Source organism: Barbatula barbatula (genome assembly GCF_947034865.1).
Source record: "Barbatula barbatula genome assembly, chromosome: 10".
Taxonomy (NCBI): Eukaryota; Metazoa; Chordata; class Actinopteri; order Cypriniformes; family Nemacheilidae; genus Barbatula; species Barbatula barbatula.
Genome location: NC_136773.1, coordinates 16,796,450 through 16,810,991, shown reverse-complemented (window position 1 = coordinate 16,810,991; position 14,542 = coordinate 16,796,450). Strand labels below are relative to the sequence as shown.

At 36.9% G+C, this 14,542-nt stretch overlaps 3 protein-coding genes across 4 annotated transcripts; 2 read left to right on the top strand and 1 right to left on the bottom strand.

Annotated features, from left to right (window-relative positions):
• Positions 1-1,451: 1,451 nt before the first annotated feature.
• On the top strand, positions 1,452-5,164 carry fam169b (family with sequence similarity 169 member B). The gene is made up of 9 exons (XM_079465227.1): positions 1,452-1,527; positions 1,797-1,921; positions 2,281-2,380; positions 2,460-2,545; positions 2,637-2,811; positions 2,901-3,083; positions 3,758-3,901; positions 4,059-4,126; positions 4,354-5,164. The coding sequence occupies exons 1-9, from the start codon at positions 1,491-1,493 to the stop codon at positions 4,468-4,470; spliced, it is 1,035 nt and encodes a 344-aa protein (XP_079321353.1). The 5' UTR covers positions 1,452-1,490; the 3' UTR covers positions 4,471-5,164.
• On the top strand, positions 5,130-7,292 carry arpin (actin related protein 2/3 complex inhibitor). 2 transcript variants are annotated; one of them, XM_079465228.1, is made up of 7 exons: positions 5,232-5,442; positions 5,728-5,803; positions 5,898-6,030; positions 6,180-6,386; positions 6,482-6,645; positions 6,791-6,826; positions 6,901-7,292. In XM_079465228.1, the coding sequence occupies exons 1-7, from the start codon at positions 5,351-5,353 to the stop codon at positions 6,907-6,909; spliced, it is 717 nt and encodes a 238-aa protein (XP_079321354.1). In that variant the 5' UTR covers positions 5,232-5,350; the 3' UTR covers positions 6,910-7,292. The 2 variants fall into 2 exon arrangements, with proteins under 2 accessions (XP_079321355.1, XP_079321354.1); XM_079465229.1 differs by lacking the exon at positions 6,791-6,826 and having other exon boundaries at positions 5,130-5,442.
• anpeplb (alanyl (membrane) aminopeptidase-like b) lies at positions 7,114-14,076 on the bottom strand. The gene is made up of 20 exons (XM_079465226.1): positions 12,942-14,076; positions 12,299-12,438; positions 11,693-11,832; positions 11,430-11,550; positions 11,124-11,278; positions 10,932-11,039; positions 10,677-10,820; positions 10,514-10,579; positions 10,303-10,368; positions 10,090-10,223; positions 9,908-9,990; positions 9,672-9,805; positions 9,432-9,487; positions 9,183-9,330; positions 9,023-9,111; positions 8,842-8,946; positions 8,592-8,759; positions 8,366-8,506; positions 8,008-8,089; positions 7,114-7,821 (listed from the first exon to the last, which is right to left on the bottom strand). The coding sequence occupies exons 1-20, from the start codon at positions 13,535-13,537 to the stop codon at positions 7,663-7,665; spliced, it is 2,835 nt and encodes a 944-aa protein (XP_079321352.1). The 5' UTR covers positions 13,538-14,076; the 3' UTR covers positions 7,114-7,662.
• Between the last annotated feature and the right edge of the window lie 466 nt (positions 14,077-14,542).

Genomic DNA, 14,542 nt, shown 5'->3' with positions numbered 1-14,542 from the left:
ATAAACTCTCAGCTTTACAAAAACAGATTTTACAATCCAAGCTAGCCGTTTTTAAGTGAAAGGAATTTCAGAAATGTCTGCAATTTCTCAGTGGGAAGTTGGTGGTTTATGGGTAACTGGGATGAAGGAAGAATAAAACTAACACAAAATGAAATTTCCGAAGCGGGAGCAACTGACAATGGCCTGCATCATACGTAGAGTAAAACAAGGTAAACATAATTTAATGGAAAGAACAGTGCAGTTGTATTAACCACTCAGGTTTTAAAGGAACAATACAAATATTCATATAGGCTTAAATATGGTTATGCGGCTGATATTTTTTTAATGTTTGTCATTTGTAGAATAACAATGAAACCACTAATTTTCATTTTTACTGTTACACTGGTATTGACCTTGTTGGCAATGATCCCAACAATGGTGCGGTATTTTTAAACAATAGTTTAGGATACAATACTGACACAATATAAGTCCCTGTGTCAGTGTTATCCATGAGAAAATTATGCTTATTTGAAAAGGTAAAATGCAAAAAGCTGTCTGTAAGGGTTAGGTTAGAGGTAGGGGATAAATATACTATTAAGTCACCACAAAAAATACGACAAAGATGCTAAAACAAACGTGTGTGTGTGCTCTTGTTGCCATCTTTTGGATGGTGTGATTCGGACATGCGCCACTTGGGACATTCTAATAAATGACGACTTAACCTGGTAAAAAATTGTGACCGAGAGTGATAGGCTGAACGGAGATTTAATTTTACCTTTAACTTTACCTTTTAACAACCTGTTATAAGCCAGTAAGGTATGTGCTCGAGTACCAGGTACAAGCGAAGGGGTGACCAGGCTTTTGCACTGGTAGCACCAAAGAGGTGGAACAGCCTACCTTCTTCAGACTTGACCCAACTTTAAGTTCTTTGAAGAGTTGCTTGAAGGCGCATCTCCTTTCTGTATCTTGTGTGAGTGTAGAGGGTTGATTCATGTTCATTTTATTGTACCTTGTCTGTTTTTATGATTGCCAGGATTATTTAACTGTATATGACTGTATTATTGATTGATGGTTGTACAGCCCTGTTGTTTAAATAGTGGTTTATAAATAAATTGTAACTGAACTGATGCTGCTTTTTTTTAAAGCCTTTGCCATAGAAAAAAGGTATTTTTTAAGTATCCCTCATTACTGTCACAAATCTACTCCCAACATTTGGAATAAATTAATGTCCCAACGTTAATAATATCATTAAACATTTGTATTGACAAAATACTTTATCACAAAATCAATCAACTTTCTGACAAAGTTGGCCTAACGTTGTTGGGAATGGTCACTTTAACTCATTCATATTAATAGATTTGTCAGATGTGCCTTGTACGAGAGATAATCATTTTAAAATGCCTCTAAAACTATACTTTATACATTTTAACAACGTCACGTTTTGTGTAATATAACCAGTAGATGGCGTTGTTAGGTTTTGAAACCGTTTAAAGTTCGACCCAACTTTCAAAATGGAATCCAGCTCTAATTTGAAGAACAGACCAGAAGGTAAAACAGACCTAGTGTGAACAATTCGTCAATCGATTTCTTAAAATATATTTAAATGTATTGCACGTTTTATAGATGTATGTCACTTGTATTGTTAATAGGAGGTTCAAGCGCAGATCTTGTTGTCATGTCATAATCGTCAATGCAGCGTTTCCTTATCCACCTGGCCCTTTTGTTTTATAACAGCATTCGCTCAGAACTGTAGATAAGTGTGTCAGAATACTGTCGTGAAATTAAAGAGTCGTGTTGTTGTCATGTGGTATTTGTAGATGATCTTTACCCGGTGGATTTACCTGTGCTACATTATAGCGAGCTGAATACAGGATGTGAAGAATACCTGTCGAGGGTTCAATCAGACGGTGCCGTGCCTTTCACCCTTCCCCATGGAGACAAAGTGTGTATTACTTCACACTACTTCCATGGCAAACACATTCATAATATATAAACTGGCTTAAAGTGAATGGTTTCTATTAAAATACTGTTATGAACAATCAGATGTTCAGCGTGAAAACGTTACATGAACGGTTCATGTTTTGACCCTTACTCAGTAGTAATGATGGTCCATTCCACTAGATAGCATCCTACCCTACCGACAGAACACCAGTGGAGACCCATAGTGACCATTATAGTCCATTAAAGCTACTACATTTTTCACCATAACCATTAAATCGGAATATGGAGAGGGTTGGTTTTGAGATGAGCCTATTGTTTCATTATAAAAATGTGATATTTGTTATTATTGCCCATCTTTAGGTACAAGTAACTCACAAAAACATTGTCCGACTTCCATTTCTTAGAGAAGACATGTCACGATTCATTCTTGCTTTACATACACCCGAGGATGAAACCCAAGGTCTTCTATAGTTTTCATCTCATTTCATCTACTTTCCGTAAGTCTGATTACTTTGGATAACACACAATTTATGTTTTAGTGGTTGCCGTGTACTTACAAGGCAAATGGTGGCCCATTGGTGATGTTTTGAAGACGTCAGACAAATCCAGACATGGACTTGTGTTAGTGAGTAAAGCTAATGTGGACACTGTGATATGAGATATGACTGTCGTGCTATTAACATTTCTGAGTGCCATGACACTTATTTTCCTCACAGGTGGAATCAGTCATGGAGAGAGTTGTGCTATTCCTGCTCAGTCAGGTTATATTTGGAATCCTGGAAAGGCCACTCAAAGACGACCCATATTTTTCTGTTTATTCCCTGTGGGAACACGGAAAAATTATCTGGCGCAATGGAGAAGCGGTTGGGTTTTATACCATCAAAAAAAGGGGTAATTTGATCTGGTCACATTGCAGCAAAAGAAATTCTTCTATCATGCTGCTGGCGTATTTAGAAAACAAGTTGTCTTGTTTTTACTAGGCAGCCTGTGCGGTGGTTACACCGGCCGGAGTTATCAGCTCCCAGTGCTGGACACAGTGTTTGTCTGCTCTCACTGGAGAAGGACTGGTCTCGCTTTACAGATGCTTGAGGATTTCTGCTTATCGCAACCCACCGAGGGGATTCTGGGCATTAGCTTTCCTATGTCTACTGGCATGTATGGAGGTTAGGGAGTCAATTTGTAATGTGTTTAAAGGGAAAGTTCATCCAAAAATTCTGTCATCATTTACTCAGCATCAGATTGTTCCAAACAATTTTCTTTGTATTGCTAAAAACAAAGGAAGACATTTGGAAGAATGTCAGTAACCACACAGATCTCATCCCCATTGGCTCCCATAGTATTGGTTTTCCTGTAAATGGGGGAGGAGATCTGTTTGGTGAGTAAATGATGACAGAATTAAAATGATTGGTGAACTATCACTTTAAGGACATGCTGACCCCAAAGAGTTGCCTGAATCTTAACATATAGGGAAAGTTCACAGTCTAGTTAAAATGCCTCAGTCATTTTGTGTCGAAACAGTCAAAGTCAATTGGAGCCAATATTGTTTTGTTACCAACATTCTTCAAAATATCTTCTTTTGTGTTGCGCAGAACAACAAATGCCTAACAGGTTTTGAATGATACGAGGGTGAATACATTTTCAATTTCGGGTGAACTAGCCCTTTAGAATTATGGAATCAATGCTGTAGCATGTATTTGAGGTAGATAAGCAGATAAGTTCTTTAGCTGTTTATATAACAACTTTTATCTGCTTTTATGGTTGAAATGGAAGAAGCCATAAATTGGCAACCAAATTACATTACTGTTACGTGACGTTTCGATCATTATTTGCATCACAGTTTGCAAGAAGTATCTTGAGACGCATGATGAAGATAGAGATCGTCTGTATGAGGTGGAAGCCCCCGGTGAATGGACTCAGAGACGGAATGTGTGGTTAAACATCCAGCTGCAAATGCTCCCACAGGACTGTCAAGGCTCAGCATGTGAATAATTTGGTTTCTATTCTAAATACTATTAGACTATTGGAATTGTTTTTATTGTTCTAGAACGAGACCTCCTGCCTGTTACTGCCGTGTTCAGAACAGTTTCTCTCTGTGTTGGTGGTGCTGACAGAATGTTTCTTGTTTTATATTTTTACAGGTGGAGATGCAGAGCAGAGTCCACACACCTTCAGTCATGAAAGGAGGAAACCTAATTCAGGAGAAGATGTGAGATCAAATGTGTCTAATCTATTGCTTATTTGAGCTTATCTGTAATGGCCAGTTTACTGTTAATAACTGCAAGTCTTATTCAGAGAGTCCAATACATATAATAACCTACATAAACATTTTTAGATTATGGGACATTTATGCAGTTATAGGACTAAGCATAAGGAATTGATGTAATGTATTTGTATAATATATGTATGTATATGTATTCTTATACATTTTGACAGGGGATACTACAACAATGTGGATCACTAGTCAACCCTAAAGATCTGTCAGCCTCTGCAAAAAAGCGACCAGCAGATCAGATCGAGACCAAAACCAACTGTAAAAAAGCCATGAATTGATGTTAAATTGCAGTGTATTTAAATTATTGAGAGATGTCAGACAGTATTCTGAATGGGCTGCCCGAGGAAGTGTATTACTGCAAGAATCATGATGATTCTACAGTGAAGTACATCACACACAAATTTCTATTTTGCTTTAGTGTGACTATTTTAGATATGTTTATATATTACCAAATTAAATAAGTACGTGTATTTCTTTGTTTATTTATTATATACAGCATGACTAAATATTTAATATGAAAGAAAGGGAATATACAGTATATAGAAATAAAATGTGACTTGTGCTGATGTATGTGTCCTTCAGATACTATAGATTATAATACAATAAGCAATATTTTCTTCTCGGGGACGGTTCTAAATTTTTTATAGCACATGGTTTAAAAATGCCATTGTATTATTGAAACAAGATTAATTAAATTACTATTCTTGTAAATAATAATAAATAGTAAAAGGAAACATACTGTTCATTTTCTTTGTAATTTAAGAATTCGTAAAAACTAGATATTCGTTGTAATGGAAAATGTAACTTCCATGGTCAACATGCTACTTGGATTTCATTTGTATTTAAATTGTACACAAATTATCTACGTTGTCGTTTGTATTAAAATTGTGCAAAATAAACTTTTGGTGTGAATAACCGAAACGACATGACTGTCTGCGCAAATAAAGGGCATTGTCGGTGTTCTTGAAGCATAAAAATCGTACATGCGTGTGTTTTTATATATGTTTAGATTTTTAGCGTAAAGTACAAAATTCGTTTAACACTTCCCACATCGTGTTTTCGTATTATTAAAATCAAGACATTTGATTGGATTTCATGGTGACGTAAACCAGGAAGTAGTAAAGAAATTGGGAAAGAACCCGATTGGAGAGGCAGACGATGAGTCGCATCTATCACAACACTGCTTTGCAAAATAAACCTGTGCATAACGAGAAAGTGTCCTCCACATGGGATCCAGTAATCTACCAGAGGTAATAATAACCTTTCCCGGCTTTCTGCACAACGCCCTGTTCAGTCATAGCGATATCTAATGCACGACCATATTCCTTCCATAGTGATCAGTGTAAAACCATAAAGGATTTGCTTCACTGCAAGAATCCATTATAAAGTCATTTTTAATGTCAGTGTTTTTCTATTACCACGTTGTTTTATTCAAAGTTAGGTAACTTTCACTTTAGCAATTTTTAAACTACATTGCACATTACATTGATCACTATCACTTACTCGTTGGCTCACTCACCATTTTCACTTTTCAGTGGTCGTGGTGTGATTTTAGAGGGGTCTGTCGTGGATATGTCACGTCATGTCATAACAGATAAGAACAACAGAAAGGTAACTGGAGTATGTTAATAATGCTGTGTGTTTTAAACCGTTTTTAGAACTTGTAAAGAACAAAATGATACTTTTTTATTGGTGTTTATTGCAGGAACGCTACAATGTTTTGTACATCAAACCCAGCCGAGTACATCGCAGAAAATATGATTCTAAAGGAAATGAGATCGAGCCTAATTTTAGTGAAACCAGGAAGGTCAACACTGGTTATCTCATGTCATCCTTCAGTGAGTAGCCATATTTGGCCATTCATTTACTGTAATTGTACATTTTATCTTAATACGTATATTATTAGAAGTCGCAAAGTCAAAAACTAATTGGAAGAGGTTTGATATATTTCTTCACGGGTTTGTTTGTTTGTGTCACAACTTTGCAGAAGTGGAGACTAAAGGGGAAACGGATTGTCTCGATGAGCGCCAACTTGGTGAAATCGTGAATAAGGACGAGCTTGTTAAAGTGACTGCAAAGCATTGTCCTAGTCAGACCATTGCATTCTGGATCTCCGAGGCAGAGATGGACAGGACAGAGATTGAGTTGGGTCAAGAAATTCGCCTAAAGACTAATGGAGATGGGCCTTTCATTTGTCAGTACTGTTTTGTATGCACACGCCTGAAAATAGCAGGAACTTATGCAGCCATCAAAGACACCACTTATGCTGTTCTGTTTGTTTCTGCTTAGTTTCCTTTGCCAAGCTGGATGGTGGGACGGTGACAAAGTGCAACTTTGCAGGAGATGAGAATGCTGGAGCATCATGGACGGATAAAATAATGGCTAATAAGGGAGATGCGAAGTGTACAGGGAAGACCGCTGGTCAGGGTGAGGGAGCAGATGAGGACGAATGGGTAAAGTTCTCTCCGCTGTCGAGAGTAAATTGTTTTGCCCTGACCAAAGGTTTCAATCACGAAATGTGTTTATTGTGACCAGATGTGTGATCTTAAAACCTTTTTGTCATTTTCTCTAAACAATTCCTGCTATTTTATCATCAAGAGGTTTAAGATGAAGTCAAACAAATGCAATGAACCGGTAAATATTGGATGCAATTTCATTGTGCGAAACGCTAACATCTGTTTTATACTGTGCTGGATTCTTGTTTTCAGGATGACTAAAACCTCGTGAGGTTCCAGGACCAGACTTGAAAACAACAGTGCCTTGCTCCCCAAAGAAAGATTTACACAATGAAGACAGTTTTCCATGTGCTTGTGAATGAATTATATTTTTAAAACAAGGAGTGGCAATTTGTATGTGTGTTCAAGTCAATGAGGTCATATAAGCGCAGTTATTGAGAACATTGAAACAAGGACTCAACTGTGTAAAAGACTACAATTTAATTCTTTCGAAAATAAGTTTCAGTTAAGCAACCTTTGGCATTGTACAATATCACAAAATTACAAAATTAACTATGGTTGTTTATAACAACACATACTTTTTCAAAATACTTGTTTTTTTTATCATTTTACATACTGCATACAATAAAAGGATTTCATTATTACAGCTGTACTTTAAGACTTTATGTGATTTTATCACTGTAAACAATACTGGGTTAGTAATATAAACATTGCAAATCTACATCATATTAAACATAATAAATTAAGCTGTCCTAAAGGACTGAACATATTGATTTTGTCCTTTTCTCTATTGCATACACAAAAAATATGGTGTTTACCCCTTTTTAGCATTTGGCAAACATTTGGTGTTATGAAGCTAATTGCACTTTTAAATAATTTCCCCGTGAACGACTTTGTGTTAAAAAGCAGCACAGAACCACAGGGATGTTGCCATCATTGTGGAATGCCTTTACATCTGTTTCTCATTGTACTGGCTCCACTGTGTATGCTCTGATTATACAGAGCTCCAAAATCTCAGCGGTTCTTCAGCTCTCCTCTGAACCAGTCCAAAACAATCTGCTTGTTTTCTGTCACCCACTTAATATTTGCCTCTGTCCTTTCGATGACCTGCTCCAAAGTGCGAGTCGCAAACCCATGATCTTTCTCTTCCAGCTCTCTCTGTAGCTGCTTCAGCTGTGTAGACAAGTACGAATGTTTGTATAAGATTGCTGATGGAAACATGTGCATCATGTCATTACAGTTTGAGACATCTAAACATCAGACAGCTGAATCTGATCTCTCATATCAACGTTACATTATGTCATCTCTCAACCATAATTTAGACAGTAAATACATGAAGTTTGCTGTGGACAAAGGCACCTGTTCGAGTTCAAAGTCTGTGGAGAATCTCTTTGTCACGCTATCTATCAGACTGTTGAAAGATATGATTCCAGCTCCGTACCTGCCCAATAGAGATGATGATTAGTCATATAAGCATAGAGAAGAGTATACATAAGATTTCCTGGCAACTGAGAGATTATCTTTGAGACAATTGGGTTTTATACTGCCTATATTGTTGTTAAACCAGCCTTTGGACCCTACATTGCTTATGATCTTTGATACTGCTTTGGTGGTAAGCGTGATGTAGCTTGGAATAGTGTGTGGAAATATTTTTGGACACTCAAACAAATGTGAGCTACACGAATTGGTTAAAATAATCATTGAAGCTGAAACTTACTCTTGTGTCAAATAGGACCACTGGCCACGAACAAAATCCCAGGCAAGAGGCTGTCCGGCAACATTTTTGGCAATGTAGTTTATGGTAGAGACCACATCCATCTTTTTTATCTTGGTAGGGTCAAGAGTGTACTGTAGGTATCTGTGAAATTACAAACGTAAAATATTAAGAACAGAACGGAATAACAATAATGGCCATTGAAATGATAGACACTTTTTTCTCTGACCTGTTTAGCAACCATATTTCTTTGGTACATGATAGAGCATATCTCAGTTTGTCCTTCTCTCCGGCGACTGTAGCTCTTTGAAACTCTTCCCAAGCAAACTCCCAGTCATCCTCATCCCCTGCTGCTATTGCACTGCAATAGATGGCCCTCCTTAAATTTGGATGAATTCTAAAATCCAAACAGACCGGATTAGTTTCAAATAAATTATTTTTGATGTCAACAAACATTGCATCCCACAGACACAACTTACAGAAGTGTTTTATTCCTGTATTCTCTGAACAGTCTCGTAGCCATTGATAGACACTCAGGAAGGCCGTTGCTGCAGGAGACTGTAATAGCGTTTACCTGGTTATACCTACGAAGGGAACACGAGAATGATTGTCCAACAAAGTACAATGTTTAAAACGTAGGTGGACCAAATTGATGCTTACTGGTCAGTGTGTTTTTCAGGAATGGTTCCATTCTCATTGTTTGTCTCAAAGTAGTCATACAGTGGTTTGACTTGTTTGCGTAGGTATTTCTAGGCAAGAAATTTACAGTAAGTACATATACAGGTGTTTCTGTACTGTTCCTCATGCTTATAAAACTCACCGTTATCGGACCGTAGACCTCAGATCGATCAAACATCAGGATGAAATAGTCCAGGTTTTTTAGCGCCGACTCCCATGGTATATACTCGATATCATTTTCCAAGTATTTGGTTAAACTTAGTCCTGTAGTGACATTGAGATGTCCAGCCCTTTTAAAGAAATAAAATGTATGATGTCTGTTAATATCTGTATTAATAGTATTAGTGTTGGTGTTAAATAGTGTTGTAATTGGCAAACTAAAACAATGCACCTTGCAAGATTAAATGCATCATCAATAAGTTGCCCTCGGCTGATGACTGGAATGACCTAAAGAAAATAACATCTTTAGCTATTTTAGTCTTCTCAGATACTATTTCGATATTTCTCTCATTTGTCTTTCTTTTAAATGTGCATTGTATCAAACAAAGAATCCTATTCTTGATATAGTTCTGTTATTGACAATAGTTATAAGAGGAAGGTGATTGAAAGATGATGTCTATAAGATGCTTACTTGATGATTGCTTTCAAGTTGCTTGAGAAGTTTATTCCAATTTTCTTCATCGTAGTTCACACGGTAGAAACCAGTACAGTTGATGTTGGCAAGAATCCATTCATCTTTGCCAACTCGAAAATTCGGATTCAATACTGCATGCAGGTGGACAATCACAACAACAAACCAAAATTATATCTAATATTTATTTTGAAATCGAGAGGCTATAGAACCTAAAGCTTGAATCTGTTCCTTACCTGGACCTTTGTCTTTCAGTACGTACTCGTTCACTTTTATCAAATCAGACTTAGCATATAGAATATGAACCTGCCATGGAATTCTGTTAGGTAGAAAACAATTCAAAATGTATTTTAGATTAGTTGTGAATATTCAGTTAAGCTACTGCTCAAATGAGTGATTTATTACAAACAAAATTCACCCATGGCCCTCTGTCTGCTTCAGAAAGAACTGTTCCTGAGAGATCTCGCCCGTCTGGGTTGTAATGGTGATCACCGGGTAGCCCTCTCGCTCAATCCATGTGCTCATAAAGGCTTCCACGTCCTTGTTCGTCTCCTGATCATGTGACAAATATTGTGATCATCCTTTCCTGAACTTTACAAATTGCAAATGAAGCAAAAGGTACTCATTTCACCTCTTGCAGACATTCCCAAAGATCTTTGTATTCAGGGTTCATGTACTGGAACTTGCGAAGATATGTCTGAAAACATACATTGAGCATCAGAAGAATCCTGACTATGCTTTAAAACTCTTATTTTGATATTAATATAAAGCTATAAAACAGAAGGCTTATACCACAACTTCTCATAAAGTATACGTAGTGCAATGCGACTTTGTTTACTTACTTTAATTGCATTCATAAATTCTTCTTCTCCTATATATGAAGACAACATTCTCAACACAGCAGCACCCTGGAGGGCACAAAAATGTGAAGGTTTTTACCTTAGCATCTTGAAACAAGCATTTTGCAAGTCAAAGAGCTTAAATGTATTGAAATATTAGAGCAACCTTGCTGTAGGTAATGTCATCAAAAAGTTCTATGATGTCAGAGTAAGTTTCAATATCACTTTCAGGTAAACTCAACGGATGGGAAGAGTTCAAAGAGTCCACTTGAAAAGCGGAATGGATTTCTTTGAGAACGAACAGATCTTTCTAAAAAACAAATATGAATAATTACATACATGTACTGTTGGTTGAGATTATTTAAAAAAAGGTTTATTTCACTAGTATGAATAATATGACAAAAGGCAACAATAAACATACTAAGTCCCAATCGGCAGCTTCCACTCCCATGTATGACATATATGTTGCAAATCCTTCATTCAGCCACAAATCATTCCACCATCTCATCGTGACAAGGTTTCCAAACCACTGAAATTGGGAATTTAGTTGAAGTGTTATGATTTATATTACAATGCCATATTTATGTAATAAAGATACAGTGAAATGATTTACCTGATGTGCTAATTCATGAGCAATAAGAGTGGCCACCCATTCTTTATCAAAGTTAGATGATGTGTTCTTCTCAAACAGCAGACCTGACTCCTGGTATGAAATTAAACCCCAGTTTTCCATCGCTCCAGCACTGAAGTCCGGCACGGCAATTTGATCTGCAATACAAAACATTTTGGTCATGACCCACCATGTATTTCGTTCAAAGTTTTACTTGTATAGTCTGTTCTAGCTTCTAGCATCAACCAAGAAAGTCTAAATAATTAGTGGAAATTCATTCACTTTATTTGGTCTTTTCCCTTCACTTACCAAGTTTGTCCAGTGGGTATTTCAGTCCAAATTTTTCCTCATAGAAATTCAGAATCTTTTCTGTTATTTGGACTGCATAATCAGCATGTCCAGCAATGATAGCATCCTCTCGAGCGTATGTCTTCAGAAAGAGAAGATAAAACACATCTTCACATGCATGAATGTATGGATTTGAACACAACTCATCCAATTTGTGAAATGTTAACGTTGAGAGATCAACAAATTAGCTCTCGTCTGACTTAAGTCAAATGAAAGGAACATACTGTTATTTTTGCTCTCGGATAGTCCTGTTTACCCTCAAAATTAGATACGGTGAAAGCCAATAGATAGGTTGACATGACAGGGGTCGGAATAAATTTAGTAATATGCCATTCTTCTCCATCTATTATCGTAATACCTGGCACTGTTCATAAATAAAAAACAGAAATTATGCATTAAAAAATACAAAAAATATGATTTAAATAATTTAGTATTTTCAAAATTGATTCTTTTTTAATTAAACACGTTTGACACACTTTCCAAAGTAACAAAAACGTTCAAACAGAACAAAGAAAGTTCACAATCTGCAGTACCACTGTGTTCTGAGTTTGTTCGGTTTTCAAGTTTATGGTGACGTGTATCATACAGGAGACAAAATATCTCACACATTCATTTTATTTTTTGCCATAAATCATTATTAATTTTGGCAAATATCTAACCATCACAAAGTATTAAAAAGTACTTGTCAACTTTGACAACACAGTATTTTCCATTTTCTAAAAAACAGCAAATTTACACATCCGAGGACTGGGATGATTGAAACGGAAATCAGTTTTAGCACCGAGAGAATTTCTCAAGCCCAACAATAGTTAGCAGTAAATGTTGCTAACCTCCTGGGGTGTTAGACAGCGCATTGGTTCCAGGTCGGTGGATAATGGTAATATTAAACTCAGCTTTCAAAGCTGGCTCATCAAAGCAAGGAAATACTTGTCTGGCATCTGTCGGCTGCATCTGGCTGGTGGCAAGGAATCTGTTTGTGGAGACGTATTTACACAAAACAGTGAATACAAACAAGCAAAAAATCTAAGTTAAAATATAACAAGACAAACATTGAAATCAAATTGTCTGGGTTTAGGTTTAAGATGTTTGTCATGAAAAGTAGAAATCTGGAGGTTTTGAAAAATGAGCAACAAAACCCTTAGGAGACTTCTTACAATAAACACATCTCTGTAGTGAACATAAACACCTTCCTGAACAAACAGATAGCTAGCACATGGTGAATATTAGGAAGAGTTTGTGAAATGTTTGAAAGACATTCTAAACTGTTTGTTTTAGCAAATGCATGCAAATAAATAAAGTGTATTTCAGAAAGATATAATTACATGTCAACTCTGTTAAAGTTATCAAATGTGTAACTAAACATAGGTAGGCACAAAATTAAACAACAGAACATTTCTCAAAGACAAAAAACACATAACTATACCAACTTATGGACATAAAACAGCTGATATGACCCGGTTTCTAAATCTTTACCTCACTTCATCTTCCTCATTTTCTTTGACTGTGTACTGGCTCACATAAAACCCAGACAAATCATCCAAAAGTTCTCCCTCAAATGCGGTGAAAAGCTCATAGCGGCTCCCATTTCCAAGTAACACGTCCTCGAGCTGAATCTCCAGGAAATTACTTTCATTCTGATGTATTTCATAGTGCCTCACTGATAGCATCTTACGGAAATCTGTGTTTTTCACACTCACATCTGTGACATTCAGGCCCCGTACATGTAGAAAGATGCTTTTGGAGTTTTTGACGCACTTTAACCTCACAGTAGAGTTTCCCTTGAAAATGAAGGATTGTTCCGTGCTGTTGTCAATCACCTCTGCGTAAAGGTACGGCTGGAGGACCACCTCGTAGCTCTCCGGAATCAAATGGTCAGGGAGTCTAAGACTTACCGGTGGTGCGGTTGGGAAAGGCGTTGTAGTTTGTAGAGTTGGTGGAGGCTTTGGAGGATTGTTTGCTATTTGGATTCTGTAGACCACAAGCATCGCCACAACACCGCAAACAGAGGAAACCGTAAGGACCCCAATGGCGATGGCTAGGCTCTTTGACATGAACACTCCTTTGCCCATGTTGCGTACTTCTGAGGAACCCCAAAGAGAGAATCAAGCAAAGAGAACTTGCTGTCCTGCTTCAGACTCTGTACCCTCTCAAAGATATCGACAATATATGCATTGCCGAAGGCGTCAAGCAACACCACGCCTAAGACGGTATAACAAGATTACACATTAACTAGAATGGATGAGACAGAAACAAACATATATGATGGTATGTCACATGTATGGTGTCTCATTGCTCTTTCTCCTCACATCTGGAATCAGTTAGGATATCAGTTGGTTAGCCTAAGGTAAGAAGGAAGAAAAAACATGCAAACAAGAGTTTTGTTGTTGGAAAAAAGGCATGTGCAAGTAAATCACTTGATCACCGGAATCTGAAGGAATATTTCCATATGGTTCTCTTGAGTATTGTTCAAAGACCTTCGGAAAGGAATGATTAAATGAGTTATCCAGCTGTTCGGCTAGAAGTGACAGCAGCAAAGTTCTTGACTCATTGACAAAAAGTTGATGACAGGTTCCTCAGACACCTCTACTACACAAATCTTTAAATCTTCAAGTAAAATCTTCAGAAAAGTTTTTGTTCTAGGAGTTAGGGGAGGGGATTAAAGCTAGTTTATGGAACGCCCCTGCCCCCATCTTCCCTTCATTGTACTTCATACTTAACATGAAAAAAGATGCTGCTTTGAATAAAATGAAAAAGTTACTTTTCTACATCAATAGGTAATGGCGAGATAATGTATACAGAACCTTTGTACAAAGGGACACGCCACCCCATAATTCTAATAGTGTCATCATTTGCTCACCCTCAAGTTGTTCCAAACTTGTATACATTTATTTGCTCTGATCGCCACATAGAAAGATATTTGGAAGAATGTTAGCAACTGACAGTTATGGGACATCATTGACTACCATAGTAGGGAAAATATTTTATTGTTTTTTTTCCGTTTAAATTTTCTTAAAACGAAGATATTTTGAAGAATTTACAGTTCTAGGGCACCTTTGACCATATCATTTTATATT

What these genes read in the sequence shown, in the direction of transcription:
- arpin (XM_079465228.1), top strand. Translation starts at nt 5,351, where the DNA reads ATGAGTCGCATCTATCACAACACTGCTTTGCAAAATAAACCTGTGCAT. An exon ending in TGGAGATGGGCCTTTCATTT is followed by an intron (nt 6,387 to 6,481) that starts GTCAGTACTGTT and finishes GTTTCTGCTTAG; the next exon opens with TTTCCTTTGCCAAGCTGGAT. An exon ending in GAGCAGATGAGGACGAATGG is followed by an intron (nt 6,646 to 6,790) that starts GTAAAGTTCTCT and finishes TTTATCATCAAG; the next exon opens with AGGTTTAAGATGAAGTCAAA.
- anpeplb (XM_079465226.1), bottom strand. Translation starts at nt 13,537, where the DNA reads ATGGGCAAAGGAGTGTTCATGTCAAAGAGCCTAGCCATCGCCATTGGG. An exon ending in ATACCCACTGGACAAACTTG is followed by an intron (nt 11,279 to 11,429) that starts GTAAGTGAAGGG and finishes TTTGTATTGCAG; the next exon opens with ATCAAATTGCCGTGCCGGAC. An exon ending in TTTGGGAATGTCTGCAAGAG is followed by an intron (nt 10,224 to 10,302) that starts GTGAAATGAGTA and finishes TCACATGATCAG; the next exon opens with GAGACGAACAAGGACGTGGA.
- fam169b (XM_079465227.1), top strand. Translation starts at nt 1,491, where the DNA reads ATGGAATCCAGCTCTAATTTGAAGAACAGACCAGAAG. An exon ending in TTATACCATCAAAAAAAGGG is followed by an intron (nt 2,812 to 2,900) that starts GTAATTTGATCT and finishes TGTTTTTACTAG; the next exon opens with GCAGCCTGTGCGGTGGTTAC. An exon ending in GGACTGTCAAGGCTCAGCAT is followed by an intron (nt 3,902 to 4,058) that starts GTGAATAATTTG and finishes ATATTTTTACAG; the next exon opens with GTGGAGATGCAGAGCAGAGT.